General features: G+C 49.7%; 1 protein-coding gene across 5 annotated transcripts in view; it reads right to left on the reverse strand.

Annotated features, from left to right (window-relative positions):
- NRG2 (neuregulin 2) overlaps positions 1-21,670 on the reverse strand; it is a 102,541-nt gene that overhangs the window by 48,091 nt on the left and 32,780 nt on the right. For all 5 annotated transcript variants that reach the window (XM_058848813.1, XM_058848815.1, XM_058848812.1 and 2 more), the window contains exon 2: positions 8,061-8,232. In XM_058848813.1, coding sequence (XP_058704796.1) covers positions 8,061-8,232 — 172 coding nt within the window. The remainder of the gene's footprint in view (positions 1-8,060; positions 8,233-21,670) is intronic.

Consider the following 21,670-nt stretch of genomic DNA (forward strand, 5'->3'; position numbering starts at 1 on the left):
GTCAAGCTTGAATCATTTTTCCCCTCTTACCTACTGCCAAGTGGAAATGGGGCCATCTTCCCAGGTCATCTCCTCACCGAGCCATTCATGTGGATGGGATCAGGAGAGGAGGTGCCACGAGCTGTCCCTGAGACACCTACACTGAGGACTCCGTGTTCCCTGCATGAGTTCTGCCACTTCTGCATCGTTCTGGGCAAGAATAGCTCTAGGATTACTACTGTTGCAGTATTTTATTAGTCTTCTAAAAATAGGGTAACTACCATGTAAGTAACGAAGAAGTCAAGGAATAAGCTGATGAAGAGAACTTGGAGACGACCCCGTACGCAGCCCCAAAATTGTCAATGAAGAGCTCTGCACACAGTAAATGCACCTGAAACCCTAGGCAAAGGAAATTCCCAAACATGACCCTTGCAAAGGACACACTGGATGCCCTGCTGTGGTCACCCATTAACTCCATTCCCCTCTGTTTGCACGGAGAGCCGGCAGCAGGAAGCGCGCTGGCATTGCCGAGAGCAGCAGTGCCAGCAATTGCTGTAACGTGCGCTGCTTGCATCCTGCCAGAGATTTAATTGGTGCCTACGTGCTGCCCTGGCACTCTCACCGAGCTGCATTTGCCCTGAAAGAGCAGGTTAATGATTGGCAAGATGATTCAGGACGCCCAGCTTACAAACCACAAGCGTTGTCCAGCAGCCACCAAACACTGGGCAGCCTCACTGGCTGGGGCAGCGGCTCTGGGGGGACACATTCATCGTCCCCAGCACTCAGTGGGATAAATTCAGGCAGAGGGAATCACTGCAGCGCAGGGGAAGGGTGGGGATGGCCATGGCAAAGCCCCTTTGGCAGGGTGGGAGCAGCCAGGAGCATCCTCTCCTTTGCACAGCCCCCCTGATCTCTTCCCTGCCTTCCAGCTGTGCTTAGCAGAGCACAGCAGAGCTGGGCAGGAAGGCTGTGCTCTCAGTGCTTGAGAAAAACAAGTGTCCTGTTCTGGCTGCTCTGCGCTCCAGAGCATCATCTGGCCAGCTCACTATCAGCTACAGAAAGAACAAATGGGAAAGGGGACAGAAATGCCCTCAAGCAAAGCAATCAAATAGGAGGGCTAAGGACAGCAAGGTTTGGAGCTTTCAGCTTGGCCATCATCCCTTCTCTATCTCCCTTCCTCCCCTCGCACCATCATCTGACCCGCTCTGTGCTTGGTCTGCTGGGATGGAGGAAGACAGGTAATGTCCTTGCAGCGCCCAGGACAGCACCAGCCATCCCCTGACCCACTCTACCTGCTCTCTCCTACCCCTGTTCCCCAACATTAAAGTGCTGTTCTAACCTGAAAAGTAGATTTGCCCCTTCTCTGCTCAGCAGTGCTGTGGTCTTTCTGTGCCCAGGCTTGGGACAGGCTGATTTTAAGAGGAAGACTCGCCCAGTCCTCACTCTGCAGAGCTGACACTGACACTGGACTCAGAGCAAGGGCGAGTTACTTCTGGGTTGGACAGTGTCAACAAGAGGGGAGAAGATCAATAAGTACACTCCAAAGAGCAGGGTCACTTGTGCAACCCCCTCCAGGCTCAAATGCAGCCAGGGGTGTTCTGGTAATGGGAAGAGGTGTGGGGCAGCAGAGGCAGTGACACACAAGCACACCAGTGCCCGGAGTGGACTTTGTGGCTGCTGTGTTGAGAAGCAAATGCCTGTGTGCTGCTGCTGCTCTCTGTGCCAGGCCAGGCTGTGGCACCTGCCAGGGTGTGACGTCAATAAATGAGTAAAAGCTGAGTTTTGGGCTCTGGCTGATGCACAGACCCAATGTCATCTCAGGGTCCTGTGTATTACTTCTGGAATTCAAGGCAACTGATCCATCCTGTGAATGTTTCCTCCAACCCCAATGCCAGGATTTTAATTTCTTTGAGAAAATGTAGGTCCTGGAGCAGTACTCTGAGGCCAGCTCCCAGCAGGTTCTTTCCCTGCTTCCTGTGATCTCACACAGGAGCAGTGTCTCAAGAGCCAGGGACTTCCCAGCACCAAATGTGGAACAGATTCCTCACGATCCTGAAGAGTGTGACCTCAATACAGAGACAAGGCCCCTCGGGGTGCCCAGGTCTCACTACCTCAGTGACCAAACCATGAGCTGCTCCTGTGGCAGGGAGGGAGAAGAGGGCCAGTGCTGCTGAGGAGAAGCCACAGAGGTCCTAGTTTGGAAGAGTATTGTGTATTAGGTGGAGGTTGATCTGCTGGGCAAATCAGAGGCAGGACCAAAACTTCAGGGACTGCCAGGAGTGGGGAGAAAGGCCTGAGGGGACCTTTAATGCAAAGCACATTAGTTCTAAAGAATCAAGAAGGAGAGGGAGGTGGCACACCACGAGCAGCTGTCATGGGGACAGAGCTCAGCAATGGAGATGAGCAGAGCCAGGCTGCAAATACTGCTACCAGGAGAAAGCATTTTGGGGAGCAGAGATCATGGGAAAGGGATGGCACCTTCACATGGGCAGGGAAGTATTGCTCAAAACCTCTGTGAAACACCACTGTGGTCGTACACAGGGTGTGCAAGAGATCTAGATAACATTTTGGGTCTCCTCATGTCATTCTTTTCTCCCCAGGCCATTTTTCTGCAGCTGGTACATGTCATAGATCCTCAGCAGTGTCTGCTCCGTGGCAAATTCATGCCTGCAGGTCTGTGCTGTGCTGGGTGAACTGCCAGCAGCCTCAGCCCTCACCCCAGCCCTCCTCCCTGAAGGTAAAACATTTTAACTTAACCAGGATGAATGGGATTTCAGCTCATGTCTCAGTGAGGGCCTCGACCTAATCTGTGACATTTTGCAACCACAGTGGGCGAAGGTCTGTAGAGAGAGATTTTCATTTTGTTTTTGTAAGCAGCCAACATGGCTGGAAAAAACACATAAAATTTCAGGCACATGAAGCTCCTTCCACCTCTAAGTTTGCAAGGCCCATCAGCTGAAGCAGCACAGCGACTGACCGTGACTTGTTAGCAGCTATCATGCAGTCAAGTTTGATTAAATGTCCATTCCCTGACTCTCTCAGGAGCCCCAGCTTGCAAAGTTTGTGGATTGTTTGAGCTCAAGACCCAACTGCTTCTCCTTTCAGTTCTCAAATTCCCTGGTTCAGTCCCAGGTGCATTGGCCAAGATGATGTCCATCATCTCCTCTAAAACAACAAGCAAACAAACAAAGGAGATGCTCTCCTTCACACCCCCCTCCAATAAAGCGCCTTCAGCAGCTAAAACCAAATCCCAAATATCGAAGACTTATAATGACATCGTGAGAGTTAGCAAGGCAGCAGCTCCCCTGGTGATTATAACAACACCGGTGCTTGAGAAGAGTCTTCGCTTCAAGGCATCTGGAATTGCTCTTGCAAGATCCATTGTCAAATGAGCTTTTTCCTTTGTTTAAAAATGTCAGCCCAAAGACCCCTGCCAGAGTGGTGGTATAGCCTGCTTGGGTTCACTCTGGCTCCCACAAGGCTTCAACAGTCCTCTTTGCCCCTCCTTGTCTCCAGGCTTAATTAGGAAATCATTTATCTTTATTGGCACTCTCTTTCCCCTGCTGCTTTGGCATTACTGGGTTTTTTTTTTTTGCCTTCATTCCAGTGCAGTGAGCTGTACAGGGAAGACCACAGCCCCATTCATTGTGGGTGGGGAATAATCTACAACTGGGAGCCCTACAAGGAAGACCCCAGCAATGAATCTGCTCAAGTGGCATCGCCTGAGGGACTACTGTACAGAAACAGGAGAGGAGGGCATCCCTTGGCTCCACTTACAGGCTAACAATAGGGATTCCTGGTGATACTGAAAGTAGGACACTACTCCCAAGGGATGTCATATGGTCAGCCTGTCCCAAACTGAACTGCCAGCCCTCTCCAATCTAATGATACGCCTCCTACTTCATCACCCCAGCAGTGTCCCTTGGTAGAAGAGCACACAAAGGGAAAGGGCTGTAAGGACAGGCACAGCTCGGGGACTACCAGGCTCCTGGGCTCCAGCTGAACATCTGCATGTCCCAGGCTGAGCCTCGAGCATGACTTCAAGAGGGGAAGGTTCTCTACACCTCCACAACCAAAAATTCCCTCTGCTTCCTCCACAGCTGGCATTTGACCATTTGCCAGGATAGTCAGAAAGTCAAAACCCAGTCTGAACTTCTTGGGAGCCACCAGCCTCAGACACACTCAGACAAAAATGGCATCGCTTTGGCAGCTTGTGGGGAGAGCCATTCACTAGGTGTACTTCCTCTACCACAGGCAATTCTTTCTGGGTAATTTCTCTGGGTTCCCTATCAACTGTGTTTTATTTAAATGGAGACAGAGATAAAATTCCAGCCAATAATTTCTTCCACCTTAAAGATCTTTCCCCTTCGTGCAAGCCAGGCTTGCCCCAGCTTGCCACTAATTACAGATGGAACATGAAGTTCAGAAAGGAGGAATCAGAATTGTTCCCCTCCCTCCAGCAAATATCCATTGAAAAAAACCTGACTCCTTTGCCTGATGGCACCAGAAGTTTTGCCGATAAGTTTAAAAAGAAGAGGGAAAATGATTGATAGAAAAGCTGAAGAGCTGACATGCAGCTAAGTGCTCTCTCCTCCTTACAATATATACATCCCTTATCTTGAAAGGGATAAGGGATCTGTTCTAGAGATCAGAGGAAAACCTGATCACAAAAAAAAAGTGCTTCAGTCATACTTTCTAGTTAGAAACCTCAAGGCTCTTTAAACACACGGGGAGGAAAGCCAGGAATGAATCACAGAGGGCAACCATGTTCTTTCACCCATCCTAACCCTCTGCATGCTAAAGATCTCAGAGCTGGAGACAGATTTCAGCTGTGCCCAGCCCTACCAGGGCCTCACGGGGCCAAGGGGAACACTGTGGACATCACTTTGCTGGAGGGCTCCTTTTGCCTGGCTCCAGCAGAAAACTCTCTCAGGTCTTTGGATTATACTTCTAAAGGAATGATCCTGTGCACCTGGCCAGGTCCTGCACAGCCTGAGGAGGTCTTGCCTTGTGTAGTTTCCCTGTGAAGGTCCCTCCCCAGAGCTCCATTTCTGGCCCTCTGAAAGCTCCACTTGGAGCTGAAAGGAAGCGCAGAGGATTATCTGGAGACCAGTGTTATCTCTAAGTGGAGCCAGATGTATAAATCCCATTATTGTTAAAATAATCATTATAGAATAGGATCTCCTTTCAGAGATTTACAGTTTGGGATGCTTATCCTTCCCTGGAGTGCCCTCCCAACACGCTGGCAGTGATGGCCTACACCCATATCGCATGTCCCTCCACTCAACTTGGCCCCACCAGCTGCATAATGAAGACATCAAAGTCATGAGGGCTCCCTCAACCCTCAGCTTGCTCTGAGCAGTTTTTGGTGTTTGTTCCATGCAGTCGAGACCAGAGGGAGGCAGGTCCAATGCCAGTGGACACTCTGCCTCAAGGTTTTCAGCTCTGGGGCCCAGCAAACCCGGTGCAGGGGACAGAGATGGGAATGCCAGGGTGGGTGTGCACAGACCCATCCAGATCCTCTCAGGAACTGTTCCTGCACTGCTAAACAAGGGGCAAATGCTCCCTGAGGGGTAATTATCTCACAACTGTCCCACAGAATGACAGAATCATTTTGGTTGGAGACGCCTTCTGAGATCTCCGAGTCCAACCATTCCTCCAGCACTGCCAAGGCCACCAATAAACCAAGGCCACAAACGAGATGTGTCCCCAAGTGTCCCTAAGTGACACATCTACACGTTTTTTGAATGCTTCCACCACTTCCCTGGGCAGCCTGTCCCGATGCCTGACCACTATTTCAGTGAAGATGTTTTCCCTAATATCCAAACCCTCCTTGGCACAGCTTGAGGCCATTTCCTTTTGTTCTGGCTCAGCAGCTGCTTGAGTCCAGTCCCCATAGCCTGGTCCCAGCACAAGAAAGGCACATTTTAATAGCAGCAGGGAGCAGAAGCTGGGATGGGAAGTGATTTTGGGGATGCTTTGGGCTCACACCTTTGCTGCTGAGGGAGTCTCAGACACTGGAGGAGGCAGCTTTCCTTAAAATGTTTATCCTTGGGCTTATTTTGCCAGCAGGAAGCCCTTCCAGCACCACACATCTTTGGCCTCTCACTGGAGATGCAAACTCCTGTTGCCATGGAAACTGGTAAATGGAAAATTGTGACTTGACAGCAGTGTCCTGAGGAAAGGGGACCACCTGTCTTCCATTTGCTTCTGTCCCTGGCCCGGAGACTGCGTGTCCGCCCTGCATCACTGGGGGTGGGATGCCATCCTGTCACTTCATGCTGGACACAGGCTGCCAGGAGGTGAGGAAGGACTGGGGAGCGCTGTGGGAGGATCCCTCCACCCAGCTGGGTGTCTGGGCAGGGGCTGGACAGGCAGGATTCCCACGCCTGGCTGCAGAGCGTGCTGCAGGCATTTCCCCAGGGCACCCCAACCCCAGAAGCCACTGCTGAACAACCAAGGCCACACGAGTGACCAGGACCACAAAAAACAACGAGGGCAGCAGAGTGAGGCAGGCACAGCTCTGCCCAGAGAGCCCTTCCTGAGCAGACAGCACCCAGTTATCCTGCATCCACTGCCCACCTCTCTGCCTCATCCCAAAACAGCCACAAGTCCTAGAATTATTACAAAGGAGGTCAATCATCTGGGGTGTGACTCTGAAACCAAACCCAACAGGACTGAAATTAAATTAGAGCTATTGGCAACGCCCCGTTCAAGCACTGACTGATTTTTCTAACTGACTTGTAGTGACTTTTAAATTTTAAAATTACTACTTTATCTAGTCCATAATGAGCTTTTATTCACACACCCAGAACATAAGTTAGCAAAGAATTAGGATCAAATTTTCCAAGGGGTCAGGCAGTTGCAAGCTGACTGTTGCTGGCTAGGTTGGGATGTATGAATGCAAGCACTGTCGTGACTATGGAATAATTTTAAGATACATCCTATTGTAAATATTGGGCCTTGAGAAATACCAACATGGATTCATTTAAACCCATTCCCAGTGAGAATGCCTGAGTTTGGTCACTGGGGCCTCTTTCTCCAGGTGTTTCAGCACCTGAGGGTGACCTGAGAGCCACCTGAGAGCTTTGCTGGGTGGGGACCTTGGGGCAGATTTTTTGCCCTGGGTGGACAGATGAAAGGATTTGCACAAGACAAGGTCTCTGCAGGTGACCATGACCCCTGATCAGTGTTGTGAGGTACTCTTGCATCTCAGCCCTGCTCAATGTGGAGGAGAGAAGATGGATTTGGGATCTCATTAATGCATGTAAATATCTCCAAGGGATGTCAAAGGGTGGTGTCAGACTCTTTTCAGTGGTGCCCAGTGACAGGACCAGGAGCAAAGGCCACAAAGTAAACCATGAAAAGTTCCATCTCAATATGAGGAAGAGCTTCTTTACACTGAGGATGGCAGAACACTGCAACAGCTGTACAGGGAGGGTGTGGAGTCTCCCTCTCTGGAGATATTCCAATGCCACCCAGACACTTTCCTGTGTCACCTGTTCCAGGTGACCCTGCCTTGGCAGGGGGGGGTGGACTGGATGATCTCCAGAGGTCCCTCCCAGCCCTAATTGGTCATACTGTGATTTTTTTCAGTGGCCTTAGATGCTTCTGTGTCCATCTAAACTCAAGAGGGAACAAACCAATTCCTCCTACAGCCCTGTTGCTGAGCACTGGGGTGACAGCCAGGTTTGGGTACCTTCTGCATCCAACCCTTAAACACAGAGCAGGAGCCACCCCAGGCAACCTGAGCTGCCCTCAGCTACCAGGGAAACCCTGTCTGCCCACATCCCAGGACACCTGTCTCAGGTATCCAGTGCCTCCCTGACCCCAGGACAGCCCCTCTACAAACCCAGCATCTTCCCTGTGCATGCCCTGCTCCTCTCCCCACTGCTCTCTGAGGACCCTGGGGATCTTGCTCGCTCTCCCAGGTGTGGTACCGGGGCTGAGCCCGGTCCTGTGGCTCTGAGGGAGCCCCTCAGTGCTGCTCAGCAGTGATTTGGGGAGCAGAGCAGCACCTCCAGCCAGATGGCCCCAGACCCTGAGTGAGCAGAGGCAGAGCAGCCCTGTGTCATACTTACTTCCCATTCCCATACTTGATCCGGATGTCTTTGCTCTTCTTCAGCTCTTTCCCATCTTTAAACCATTTGTAGGATGGCTGAGGGTTTCCAGCAGTCGCCTCACATTTCAGGGAGATCTTCTCACCCACATGAACGTTTGGGCTTTTCAGTTTCTTCAGTTTGGGAGGAACAGCTATGGAAAGAGAAAGGGGACACTGTGAAAGCTGCCCCTCTCAGAGCTGTGCACCCACAGCAGCCCCCTGAGCCCCCTCCCCTGGGCAAAGCTCCAAATCCCTGCCCTGGGATGAGGGAGAGGGGCTGTCCAGGGAAACCAGCACACAGGGAAGGAGCACGGAGTCAGAAACACCCACATGGGGAACAGAGGGAGCCCCCAGCTCTGGAGGCCCCACATGACCAGGTTTGTGGTTCCACAGCAGCCCTACCCTCTCAGCTCTGTGTCTCCTGTCCCTGCAGAGGTTTGCTGAGCTCCCACCTCGCGCAAGCTCAAGCTCTTCAGAGATTATTTGTCCCCTGCTCCTTGCCATTGCTGCTGCAGATTACCAACACCTACACGACCTCTGTGGCTTCCACGGGCGTGCTGCCAGTCCCACAGCCCCAGCCAGGATGTTTTACTGCAGATGGAGCAGAGGCAGGTCACAGGGAGCAGGGCCCTGTGCCCCAGATGCTCTGTCTCTGCTGCAAAGACCTTGTTTAGCACATCAGCAGAGCACTGAGAGGGGCTGCAAGAAGAGCCTGCATGTGTGAGGGGTGAGAAGGGGAGGGACAGCCATTCTTCAGGCTGCAAGAAGAAAAATGAAAGAATAGGTATTTTAAATGGTTTTATGCCAGCAGTGTCAGGCTGGCCAGCAGCCTTTCCAGCCTGGAGCCTGGCTCTGCATGTGGCTGTTTCAGAGAGGTGATTTTTACCATGCACCTGGAACATCAGACAGAGAGGGAGACACTTCTTATCAATCTCTGCCAGGCTTTATATTAAACCTGACAAGAAAGGATTAGCAGGCTCGCAATTTTTCTTTCAACTGACAGCTCTGCACTCTTCTAGCTCCCTTTTTCTTTCTCAGCCTTAACCTTAAAAAAGGAAACAGCAACTGGCTGATTTTGCCTTAAGAATACTGGTGCCAATGGCTTCCCCTCGTCTGAGATGTGTTACAGATAGAGAATTTCCTCTTTCTAATATGCACAAACCACCTTCTAATTGCTTTGTGCATTCTGATCTTGTGAAATGGCAGAGCACTCAAAGGCAGGGGGACTGGATGGGTTTCATCAGAGCAATCACTGTTTTACAGACCTTTGTATGTCTCCTCTAGTTCTTCATGCCAAGCTAAGTTAGTGTAGGTTGATAGTATTTAAAGACTGCTCTCACCAGAAGGGATTTTACATTAAATAATAAAAAGCACAGCGATCATCAGGAATGTGCTCCTGTGGTAGGAAGCTCTCAGGACTCTCACATTCCTCATGGGAGTGAGAAGCTAAACTGTCCTTAATCAAAAGGATCCCAACATGGATAGAAATGGAACAGTTCAGGGCAACAGGAATTAGCCAAAGCTCAGTGACTGAAAGGCAGGCCCAGGGCTGGTCCCAGGCACTTCAGACCTTGAGGCTGCTGCCCCTGGATCCCTGGAAGTGTCCAAGGCCAGGTTGACAGGGCTTGGAGCAACCTGGGATAGTGGAAGGGGGTTGGAATGAGTTTTAAGGCTTTTTTAAGGTTTATTCAACCCAAACCATTCCATGATTCTAATGGGATAGGGACAGCATGGAAACATGGGGTCAGCTGCAGGCAGTTGTTGAAGGCTGTGCACTGACATCTCTCACTGCTTCCCAGGTCACTGTGCTTTGGCACAAACAGAGATTTCTGACCAGAAATTATCTCAGCTTTCATCAAATTTTCTGTGAAAGTCCAAATGTCGTGCTGCAATGCACATGCCATGGGTTTTGTGAAGCCCATACCCCTGATCCTTGCCTGGAAATGGGTTGCCCAGAAGAGCTGGAAGGCAGTGAAGGGAGAAGAGAGCTGGTCTCTTCTCAGAACAGTGCACAGAGGGCCAGGAAGGTAAACAGGACCTTGCTTTTATAGGGGTCATTTTGGGGAATAGAGAAATAGACTCTCAAATATTTATTCTGCCTGAATGTGTGTGTCAGTTAGCTCCTATTGTACCCCGAGGTCACCCTGTCCCATGCCAGCATTATCCATACACCTTAAATACAGGGAAGGTCCTGACCTTGGCATGGCTGCATCTGCCTCATTTTATTTCCAGCCTGGTGGTCTGCAGAATTAAAAAGCAGGCAGCATATGGACATAATCTGGGCTAATTTGGACTGAGATACCAGTCACTGAAGGGACAACTCTTGTCCCATTTCAGAGAAGCCACAGGTGTGAAGAATTCTGATATTTTATAATATCAGAACCAGTAGTAAAATGTAAAGAAGTTCTACTGATGTTAAAACTGATATAACTGAGTCTTGGGGGTGAAAGAATATTCTCTTCTCATCTCCCTTCTATGGGACTGCTTCCCTTAGTTCTATGTGAGAGAAACTGCAAACTGCTGGGAGAAAGGGACGTCAGCCCTGCCCCTCTCCACCGAAATTCTGGCAAGAGCAGAGCAAACCCCAGAAACCTGAAGCCTGTGGAAGAAGAGGGCCAAGAACGAGCAAGGAATTTTCCATCATCTCCCCACCAACATGAATCACGTCTCACCTAAAACTCTGCACATGCAGAGTGATGATTACAGGACATTCCTAAGTGGGCAGATCCAAAAAAACCAAAGAGTTGACACACACACACGGCATCTCACCCCTCCAGCAGAGATTCCTGCCCAGAAAAAAGGAGGAGAACATCTTTCCACCCCAGTCTACCTGTTTTTGGTGTCTCACTACAGGAGGGAAAGAAACAGTGTATTCAGCTCCAGGCCACACTTCATGGACTCCATGGACTGCAGCTCCCCAGCTGAATCAGACTGAGCAGTGAAAGGGGAATCCAATCCCAAAATATTCTGGACTGTGTCTGGGAAAAGGGCTGGGCACCAAGAGGCAGAGCTGTGCTCCCTGACACATCTGTGCCCTTTCTGCTGCACTGCAGCAGGGCTTGTGCTTGGACAGCAGCGTGGGAAGAGCAGGCAGAGCCCCAAGCCTGGGAAACAGCATCCACAGCCTTGCTCTGGGCAAAAGGGAAGCCTGGCCTTGGTCTCTGGGAAGGGCTGCTCTGGGCTGGAAAGCCTCACTTCATAATTCCTGCAGCTTTCAGAAAAACACAGAAATCTTCATTTACAGCCATTCACTGCTGATGACTCTGCTTAATTCCAGACAAAGACTTTCCTCTGGTTTTTACTCGTAAAAAGTTTAAACTGCAGCTCTTATTCATAGTCTGAACTTCTCTAACTTTGGCTTCCAGCCAGGAGATCTCTGCCTTTCTCTGGTAAATTTGAATCCCATCTAGCAACCAGAAACCCCTTCCCTTTTTAGGTACTTGTAAACTATGACTCAATCACCTTTCAACCTTCTCCAGCAGTAAACTAAAGTAGCTTGAGAGACCAGAGCAGCACATGGAGTGCTAATACTGGAGTATGTCAAAGTTTTACATTTAGGTACATATTCAGCTGTTGACCCATTTCCCATCTCTGCCCTGTCCAAATCACAGAGTTGCAGCTCAGAAAATCATGAGTTTAGTTCAAAAATATCAGAGGAATGATTTTAAGTGCCCCCTTTTGTAGTTCTCTGAGCATTTGGGGTCATTTTAATCTCCTCCTTGTTTGATACTTTTTCCAGCATGCTGGAAAAACAAAGTCACTAGCTTCACACATATCAAAATAGCACAGTATGCTGGGCAAACAGCTTCAGATGTGCACCAAGCAGGGTCCAGGTCTAATTCATTGTTTCCATCAATTCCCATCTCTCCAGCTTCCTCCACACAGGTGGGGCCAGTAGAGAGCCAAAACACGGGCCCAGGTCACCCAAGTCACCCATCACCCTGAGCAGGCTGAGCTGAAGCTGCAGTTTCAGCTCCTCACCCATGGAACAGCCCTGCCAGCTGTGATCTCCTCCACAGCTGGACTGGCAACACCCTCAGCTCAGCCCCCACTGCTGCCAAGCTCACCAAAAAGGGTTTTGGCTCTGCTGTCAGACTGAAGCTGCAGCTTAGGATCTGTATCCCTGGTCACCTTGCAATTCTGTCAACCTCCCCCACCTCCATCCAAATTTGTGTCTCCTCTCCGTGGGGTGAAGCATCACCAGCCTCACAATGCCTGAGGTGTTGCACAGAAGAGCCAGATGTATTTCCAGGCAATTTTTCTAAGCAGCAACCACGTCAAGGGTATGTTGTGCTGCAAAAATGAAGTTTAATCCTGGTAGAGCTGAGACCAACAATAAATACACATTTTCTACAGATTTTTGCTCACTCCAAGGTCAGATGAAACCCAAGCAACCATTGGATCCCATCCTACACTAGTTGTGAGAGCTGTACAAATTAACCCTGAAACATGCCGGAGATAAATGCACACAATTTCCTAACTTGTTTTAAGAGCCATGTTTGACAAAAAGACCTTTGCAGGAGAGGTTTGTCCTCTGATATCAGTCCTGGCATCTGCTGCCTTCTCACAGAGAGGAGAGGGTTACAAAAGTCTGAAACAATGAGCTCTAAACTACACGAAATGGGTTGTTTGAACATCCACCATAAAAGGACTTAGATGTACACACTGCTTTAATTAATTCACTTCTGATTACACTTGATATAACACTGAAGTACCTTTGATGATAACAACACCTCTTTTACTTCTGGTACCTGCAGTACGCCTGCAAGCACCTCAGAGCCTCAACTCAAAACATCATTAATCATCCTCGGGCAGAGTGCCCAAACAGAGTCCAACAATGGACTGGTGACAAAACCACATCCCACCCACCGAGCATCCTACATAAACAACCCCTCTGCAGCAAAAAGCAGGAGCACTCATCCTGGGAAAGGTGCTCCATGAGCTCTGGGACAGCCACAGACGCTGCTCCCTGAGCCGTGGGGATGCTCCACACAGACACATCTGGGATCTCTGGAGAGCTGACGTCATGAGGAGATGGGATTTCTCATCCTGGCCTCTTCCAAGGGCTGCAGTGTGAGCCACTGGAGGCTCCCCCACACTGCCTGGCACGTGGAGGCTGGCAAAGTGTTTAGGTAGGTGGATCTGGAGACCTGGGAGGACAGGATCCTTCTGCGTCTCCCTGAACAGCTGAGGAGGAAGGCAACTGAGCTCCAATTCCCTTGGGCATGGAAAAGGGAAGCTGAAAAATGCTTTCTCACAGGAATGGAAGAGATGCAAGGCAAGTTAAGACCTACAAACTCACAGGTGATCCTTGACACGCCTGTATCCAAGTGATGGCTTTCCACACAAAGCTCCCACCCGAATGTCCTCAGGCCAGGACACCCCTCCTGTGCCAGAGCAGGGAGGGAAGGAAGGTGCACAGGGGATCTCTTGGAAAGGAGCTGTGTTTCTCAGCCTGCCCAAGCCACTGCTCTCAGGACAGCCCTTCCTTCCACACTGGTTCCAGGGCTTCCACTGGGCCGTTGTGCTGGGGTGGAGAAGCTGCAGATCCAGCGGTGTCTCTGTGGGTCTGAGCTCCCAGCTGTCCCCAGAGGAACACAGACACTCAAAGGATGCTCCAGGCACAGTCCTTGAGCCTTCCAGGCCTCACTGAAGGACAAGATCTGGAGGCATGATACCCACCCAAACCAGGTCTCAAAGGCTGCTGTTCCCTAAGCCCCTTCTGGACAGTCCCCACCGTTCTGCTGTTCAAAATCCCATCCCATTTCTATAGGGTGCTTCAGATGGGAGTATTTCAACATTCCCTAACATGGAAAATTACAGAACTCATCTTTCCATAGGAATTGTTTTTCAGCCTCAACTTGCTCCAAATTCAATGACAAACATTTGCTAAAATGGCAACTCCTAACTGAAAGGAATTTTTCGCGTTTCTGTCATCTCTCCTGCAAAGTAATGACGTGTTCCTGGCACACCACCATGCAGGTTGGGACACCAGACACATCTTGGGGGTCAGCACACTCTCCACTGTGATACATCTCATTTCTTGCCTGATGCCGTCACTCAGGTTCCACTGTTTTAATCAGAGGTGATGCTCCTTTGCCCTTGGTTTAATTTGGCCTTTATTTGACAAGGAGAAAAACCTGAGGCTCAGCAGCAGCGGCAGCAACAGCAGCTCCTGATCCCCTGGACTTTGTTTCGATACTGGCTGCAAATGCCAACCTGTCCAAGAAGGAACCTACTCTGGGGAAAGCTCCCTCCTGCCAGAAGGAATGGAAACATGGGATCTGCTTGGAAAAAAGCCTCATGACACGCTCGGTGTTTGTCCTCCTGTTCTCTGGGTTTTATGGAGGGGGCAGAAGGCAGTCCCTGCTGTGCACCCAGGCAGGCTGTAGCTGTGTCTGAGCTCCGAGGGGAGTCACTCCTTGGTGGCAGTGTCAGAAGGACTCCTCAGAGTCTGTGACCCTCCAACACCCCTGGAGGTAACAGGGCTGGACTGGAGTGGAGCTGTACAACAACCCTGGCTTTATTGCATGGGTGGACACAACATCCACAGACCACACACAGCCCAGAGCCTGCGGGAGAGAACCTTGGTGTGACACTGACACATGGCCCCATACCAGCCTCTACCCCCGTGGGTAACTACAGGCTCCAAACCCAGAGTATTAAACATAATATAATATCTGCAATATGCTTCATGCTTCAGGCAACTCGTGTTTCAGTTAATGCCAAAGGATGCTCAGACATTCTCATGGCAGTCTCTGTAGCCACTGTCTCAGATCCTGGTGTGCTGAGCAGGGGTACGTGATAGGTAAACAATAATGACAAATTTAAATTTCCAAGGGGCAGCATTTTGCTGCAACCACTGTTTGACCTTGTAACTAACAAATAGCCATGTTCCTCCATGGGCTGTGATCATGGAGTCATGGAACCATAGAATGGTTTGGGTTGGGAGGGACCTTAAAGCTCATTTCATTCCAACCCCTGACATGGGGTCAGGGGCACCTTCCCCTATCCCAGGCTGCTCCAAGCCCCAATCAACCTGACCTTGGACACTTCCAGGGATGAGGCAGCCACAGCTTCTCTGGGCACCCTGTGCCAGGACCTGACCACCCTCAGAGGACAGGGACTCCAATGTAGGAGGCAGCACTAGACCACGTGGCTCATTTGGGACATTTACACCTCACCTCCACCATCCGAGGGTCTACCCATGTGGTAACTGCAGAGAACAGCAAGGGTTAATAACCCAAAGCTCTCCAAGGACATGGGAGGTGTCCTTGTGCCCTGCCTCTCCCACAGAGTTACACCAGCAGGAGTCAGAGGCTCATCTCTGTGCCCTGGGGACAGGTGGGATGGCAGGAGCTGCTCCTCCAGGTCCTGGAGGGTCTGCTGAGGACACCCACCCTGCTGACTCACACAACAGACACTGGTGGAGAGGACACAGATGAGTGGAAGTGTGAAGCTGCTGAAAAGTCTGAGATCTGTGGATTTGGGGTTGGAAAAGCATGGAAAGCACTTTGCTGAAGCCAGGACAAATGCATTATTCCTCCCTCGGTGCCCTAGCACACAAGCTCCTTTAACTAAGTTCTTGTAGCCTTCTGTCTCAGGGAGAAGAAGTGACTACAACACCAGTCTACAGCACTATTAAATTAAAAAAAAAAAAATTATTTAAATTGTGAGTCACAACAATCTCTGTTTTCATGACCATTCCCATCACCAAAGAAAATTGACTGGAAAGTTATAAGCAGGTTTGTTGATTTAGGTTTGCTCCCCATAGGATCCCTCTGGCAACTCAATGGAATCTTAGAGGTCTTTTCCAACCTTAATGATTCTATGATTCTATGAAAAAGTGCCACAAAGCCAGAAATTTCACCCTCCTCTTATAAATCCTGGCTCCACTTATATTTAAGAGCAACTGGTAAATTCCTCCTCCTCTGTCTTTCCCACACTTAAAAATCCAGTTATTCTTCTTTCCAGTGAAAGTTTTGAAATTGGTGTATGATTTGGTCCAGAGCCTGAGGCTGAAATCTCAGCTCCATTGAAATCAATGAGCATCTCTGGGCAAGGCTGTCTTCCCAATACTCAGATTGCTAAAACAACTGGGCTGGGCTTTTGCCATGATGCTGGAGGTGCCCATGCATGTGGCTACACAAACACTCACCTGAAGAGCTCAACAGCTCCAGGTAATGCACATGCAAATATCCAGTATTAAAATCCAGGGGCTGAAGTGCTTGGATTTGCCAAACCTAGTACTCTATGAACACTAGCCGGTTTGCAAACAATGTAATTGGAGTAGAATTGCTATTGTGTTTGTTTGTTTTGAATATTTTTGGCCAGGAAGTTGTCCTGGAGGTATAGTTGAGCATAAGTGGTCTGGTGGAAAAATGTCATTCATTCTGTTCCTATTAAGACCAAAAACAATAGCCACACAAAGACAGCAGCGACAATTTCTGCTCTTCATGCCTCTAACAATGTGTTTTCAACCCTAAAGGCAACATCTTGTTTGTGCCCAATTGATTCTGGGATCATATTTTATATAATCAAATATATCTTTGAACAAAGATATATTTTATGAACAGCTCAATTTCCAGATGACCTTGGAAACAGCAATTCATAAAATATAGCTTTATCTCTATCTTCACAATCAGCTAGAAATATTGCCCACCCATGCTCTGTGGACTGCCAGTCCAGACCCAGCCAACAAAGAAATTACCCCAAGCATCCAAAACTTTAAAATACATTAATCCTTTGTTCCAGTCACTGAACACTAAGCACAAATTACTTGCCCTAGAACCCTGGTAGAGACCCGGGTGGCATCCATCATCTTTCAATCACCAAAGGAAAGTGATTGAAAAACTCACCCCAGGAGACAAAACAATCTAGGTTAGCAGAAAAAACCCTCATTTCATTAAATGTTTATTATGAAATCTGTACATGAAACCATATATAGACCCCTTACATCATGGCAAAGCTAAAGGCTAAAAGCTTTCAGATTACAGGGAAAGATTTGCAGATGCAAATGACCATTAGTGGAATGTCATTGGTTCTAGAAAGGGATGAAAAAAACCCTACTGGATGTTTTACAGCTTTATGAATCACAGGACTGTTGCTTTAAAACACAGGGGAGAACAGCTCAGTTAGAGGGGAGCTGAAATTCCTCTAACAGGGACTACCTGTGCCACCTGGGCTCTCCCAAGGATGGGAGAACAGCAGACAGACCTTCATGGACTGGTGGGAGCATTGCAGGGAGAAATTCCTCCCTGTGAGGCTGGTGAGGCTCTGGCACACGTTGTCCAGAGAAGCTGTGGCTGTCTCATCCCTGGAAGTATCCCAGGCCAGGTTGGATGGGGCTTGGAGCAGCCTGGGATGGTGAAAGGGGTTGGAATGAGATGGTCTCCAAGGTCCCTCCCAACCCAAACCATTCTGGGATCCTGATTCTATGACTCAGGAAAACCTGCAAAACCAGGAGCCACTGCAAGGTGTGTGTCCAGCACAGCCCTGAACACACACAGCGAGTCCTTCAGGTAAATCGGGACGTGCGCCGCTGCAAACAGGTGAACGTCACCCGGTCCCTGAGTGAGGTGCCAGGTCTGCCACACAAGCCTGTCCCTCCTGCCCAGCCCTGTGCTCATCATGAAGGAGCAGGGCTGCACTCAGCCCAGCACTTGTGAACTTCTTTTTCCTCCTCTCTCAGCACATTGTGCTCAAATGGGATGAGGAGCCCAGGGGGGGAAACTGATGAGCTGAGATCTGAGGTCAGCAGGAACCACAGAGCACCTCACTGCAGAGGAACTGCTCACCCCAGCCCACACCAGCCCCATCCCATCCCATCCCATCCCATCCCATCCCATCCCATCCCATCCCATCCCATCCCATCCCATCCCATCCCATCCCATCCCATCCCATCCCATCCCATCCCATCCCATCCCATCCCACCTCTGTGAGAGGCAGCTTTAATGAGTGCTTTTAAATGTGCTTAACTCCAGCAAGCAGGGAAAAATAAGAGAAACTTGGGATCAGTTACAAGATGTTAATCCAGGGCAGGCAGAGGTCAAGTGAGGGTCAGATGTGACAGCCCAGCTGGCAAAATTTTTTTTTTGCTGTTTCAACTTCCCAGGAAATTCTGGGCCAGAGAACATCCTGATGTTTCACACACAACCAGGTAAAACACCACACAAAGCAGGGATTCACAGAAAAAAGCACTTTAATATCTGGATAAATAAATTCAGTGAGAAGCCTCTGATGCTGAGGTAGAGATGTTTAATTTTTAACCTATAAAATAATATTCTCTAGCATTCCGTGACAAAACCCAACCACTTGCAGTCTTAATGACAATATTTTTTTCCCATGTCTCTGCCTACTTTGAAAGTTCACCATTGTCTCTGGTGAGAGACAAATCCACCAGAGGGTATTTCCAAAACAGAAAGCCCTGTTTTTATCGGGATCTCCCCACAAGAGACCCCAGGGCTTGCATTAGAGACTTGTTTGTTCTCTGTAATGTTATATTAGAAAGATTAAAAGTTTTGCTGTTGGTTGAAGAAAGGCTTTAAAGCACTGGTACCAGAAGTGACCGCAGGTCTGGTTTTCATCCAAACACAGGAAAGAAACTGAAGATCATCCCCAAGACAGCTTTTCCACGAGCCCAAAGCCCACCGAGCGTGGATGGAATTACCAGCCCGTGCTGGAACGCTGTCCCAGTGCCCGTTCAGCTGGGTCTGTGCTGCTGCTGGAGCGCTGGGAGCAGCATCTGATCCCTCCCCAGAGGCTGAGCCTGCCGTGGAGCCCAGCACCCTGTGCAGGACAGAGCCCAGCACCCTGCACAGGACAGAGCCCAGCACCCTGCGCAGGACAGAGCCCAGCACCCTGCGCAGGACAGAGCCCAGCACCCTGCACAGGACAGAGCCCAGCACCCTGCGCAGGACAGAGCCCAGCACCCTGCACAGGACAGAGCCCAGCACCCTGCGCAGGACAGAGCCCAGCACCCTGCGCAGGACAGAGCCCAGCACCCTGTGCAGGACAGAGCCCAGCACCCTGCGCAGGACAGAGCCCAGCACCCTGCGCAGGACAGAGCCCAGCACCCTGTGAAGGACAGAGCCCAGCACCCTGTGAAGGACAGAGCCCAGCACCCTGTGCAGGACAGAGCCCAGCACCCTGCACAGGACAGAGCCCAGCACCCTGTGCAGGACAGAGCCCAGCACCCTGCACAGGACAGAGCCCAGCACCCTGCGCAGGACAGAGTCCAGCACCCTGTGCAGGACAGAGCCCAGCCCGGCCGAGGCAGCGAGGGAGAAGGGCCACCCTCGTCCGTGGGCTGCAGGGAAGCAGCAAATGGAGCTGTAAATTCCGCCTGGGACTCTGGGCACTGCCCAGTGGAGACACTAACACAGCGTGTCTCCTGCCTTGTCCAGAGTGCGGCTTCCCAGCATTGTTCTGAGCAGCTCCGGACCCCCACTGGAGCACAGCGATGGGTGGCTTCCACTGAAATGTCCCCCAACCAAGCTGATTTACAGCTGCCAGGAGTCTCCAGGATGTCAGCTCTTCCTGATTAATTTTTTTATCCTTATTTTCCCTCATTTTATATTTGAATATTGCTTATTGCGATATTCTTCAGAACTATTCTCTGGAAAGCCATCCTGGCTAATTTTTGGCTTGTAAATTGCTCATGAGTAGTTTGTGGCTTGTGTTTAAAAAAAAAACAAAAAAACAGAAATCAAGAAACTCTGGCTCATTTTGGTTGGATGAAGAGATTTTGTGGCCTGCATCAATTCTAGTCCCTGACAGCAATGACAGAGCTCTTATTATCACAAACATACAGTTGCAATTTTAAAATTTGCTTCCTGTGTCTCTTCGTTAAAATTTAATCAACAGTTTCTGTTTCCACAAACATTTCTCTGGCAGAAAAATCACTTTATAGAATATTCATAGGCAACAGATGAGAAGGAAGGTAAAGCAAATTTGACTTTGTGATGAGAGCCAGCCCTTGCTGGCTGTCCAGCTACTTCACGGAGGGATTTAGGGAAGAGCAGCACAGGAAGGTGTAATCTTCTAGGATCTATTGCAGAACACAAGTGACTGAAAACAAAGACCAACCATGCAGCAGCAAAATGTGGGCAAAGAGGAGACAACAGGCACGGTGCTGATGGCCCAGGCAGGGAAATTATTCTGAGTTCAAACTGGACATGGGTTTATTGACCTGCTTCACATCTAGCTTTAGGTCACAAAACGGGAAATTTCACCAAACTGGGCAGCAGATCCTGCACAACACAAACAACTTAAGGTGAAAACCAGAGTTCTGAACAAAAGATGGTTGTTGAGCAAAAAGCTATTAATAGTGCTGGGTTTTATCCCAGAAATGTTGCGTAAAGTGGGACAATTCACATCCCTTCTCTGTGCTTCCATTTCCTCTCTCAAAGATCCCACTTAATATATTTGGGGCAGGGACTGGCTCTTGTTATGACTCTGTGCTGTGAATAGCACAAGGGGAACAATGCTGCAGCCAGGACCTCTGGATGCCACCACAAATGCCAATTTTAAGTGGCAGTGACAACAAGCGGAAGGAGTTTGGGATCCAAGGAAGACCTGGGAAAAGACAGGGTGTCCTAGTTTAGGGCAAATTAGGAAGGAAAACTCCAATGCACTCACAATGCAGGTTTCGTCCTGTGTTGTAAGCGTGGCTGGTCCTCATCTCCATGCAGGAGTGACAAGGAAAAGTAAGGAGGCAGTGGAGAGAGGTGAGAAGGGTCTCCACTCAGACCCTTTGCCTTTCTTCAGCCAACAGCAAAACTTTTAATCTTTCTAATATAACATTATAGAGAACAAACAAGTCTCTAATGCAAGCCCTGGGGTCTCTTGTGGGGAGATCCCGACAAAATTCCTGCTCCTTCACTACTGCACTTCTCCTGCCCTGCCTCCACCATCTCCCCAAGGCACCCTTGAGCAGCTCCATGCAGAGGAATGCAGCCACCTAGAACCCAAAAAGGGATTTACAAGATCCTCAGAACACTATGAAAACCTGATGGGAAGATGGGGTCCCCTCTTCTGGAGAACATTTTTGTAGGAAATCCTCAGTCTAAATACCCCATGCATGTGACTTTGTTTCTGATGAATCTGTAGAAGGTATAGTGGTGCTGAGGAGCTGCCCTGGAAAAGCCTGGATAGACTTTTGGCTCTACAGAGCCTGGAAAGGTCCAAAGATGGGGTTCAGGGGGACAACAAATCACAGGATCACAAGAATAAACTTGGAAGAACCACTCAGAAATTGAGCAGATCACATCCCTGCCCCAAGGGGGGATCTGCAACATCCATCCAGCTCACCAGGATCCAGCCACACGGCCAAGCTGTGCACATCCACAGTGCATCCCACAGGGTGCCCCAGCACCTGGGTGGCTTCTGGGATACAGCTGATCCCAACCTCACAGTCTCACAGCAGTGGATTCCCTCTGGAAGCTGGCCCAGGGTCCCTGGCAGCAAGGCTGTCCATACAGCAGGTGATGGGGACCCCAGTCACACTGGCAGCTACTGAGACCTGCGAGGCTCTTCTGATCCCCAAAAGAGATGTTCCATCATTCCAAAGATGTAATCCATCTCTCCTTT

This window comes from Poecile atricapillus, chromosome 13 (genome assembly GCF_030490865.1).
Source record: "Poecile atricapillus isolate bPoeAtr1 chromosome 13, bPoeAtr1.hap1, whole genome shotgun sequence".
Lineage (NCBI taxonomy): Eukaryota > Metazoa > Chordata > Aves > Passeriformes > Paridae > Poecile > Poecile atricapillus.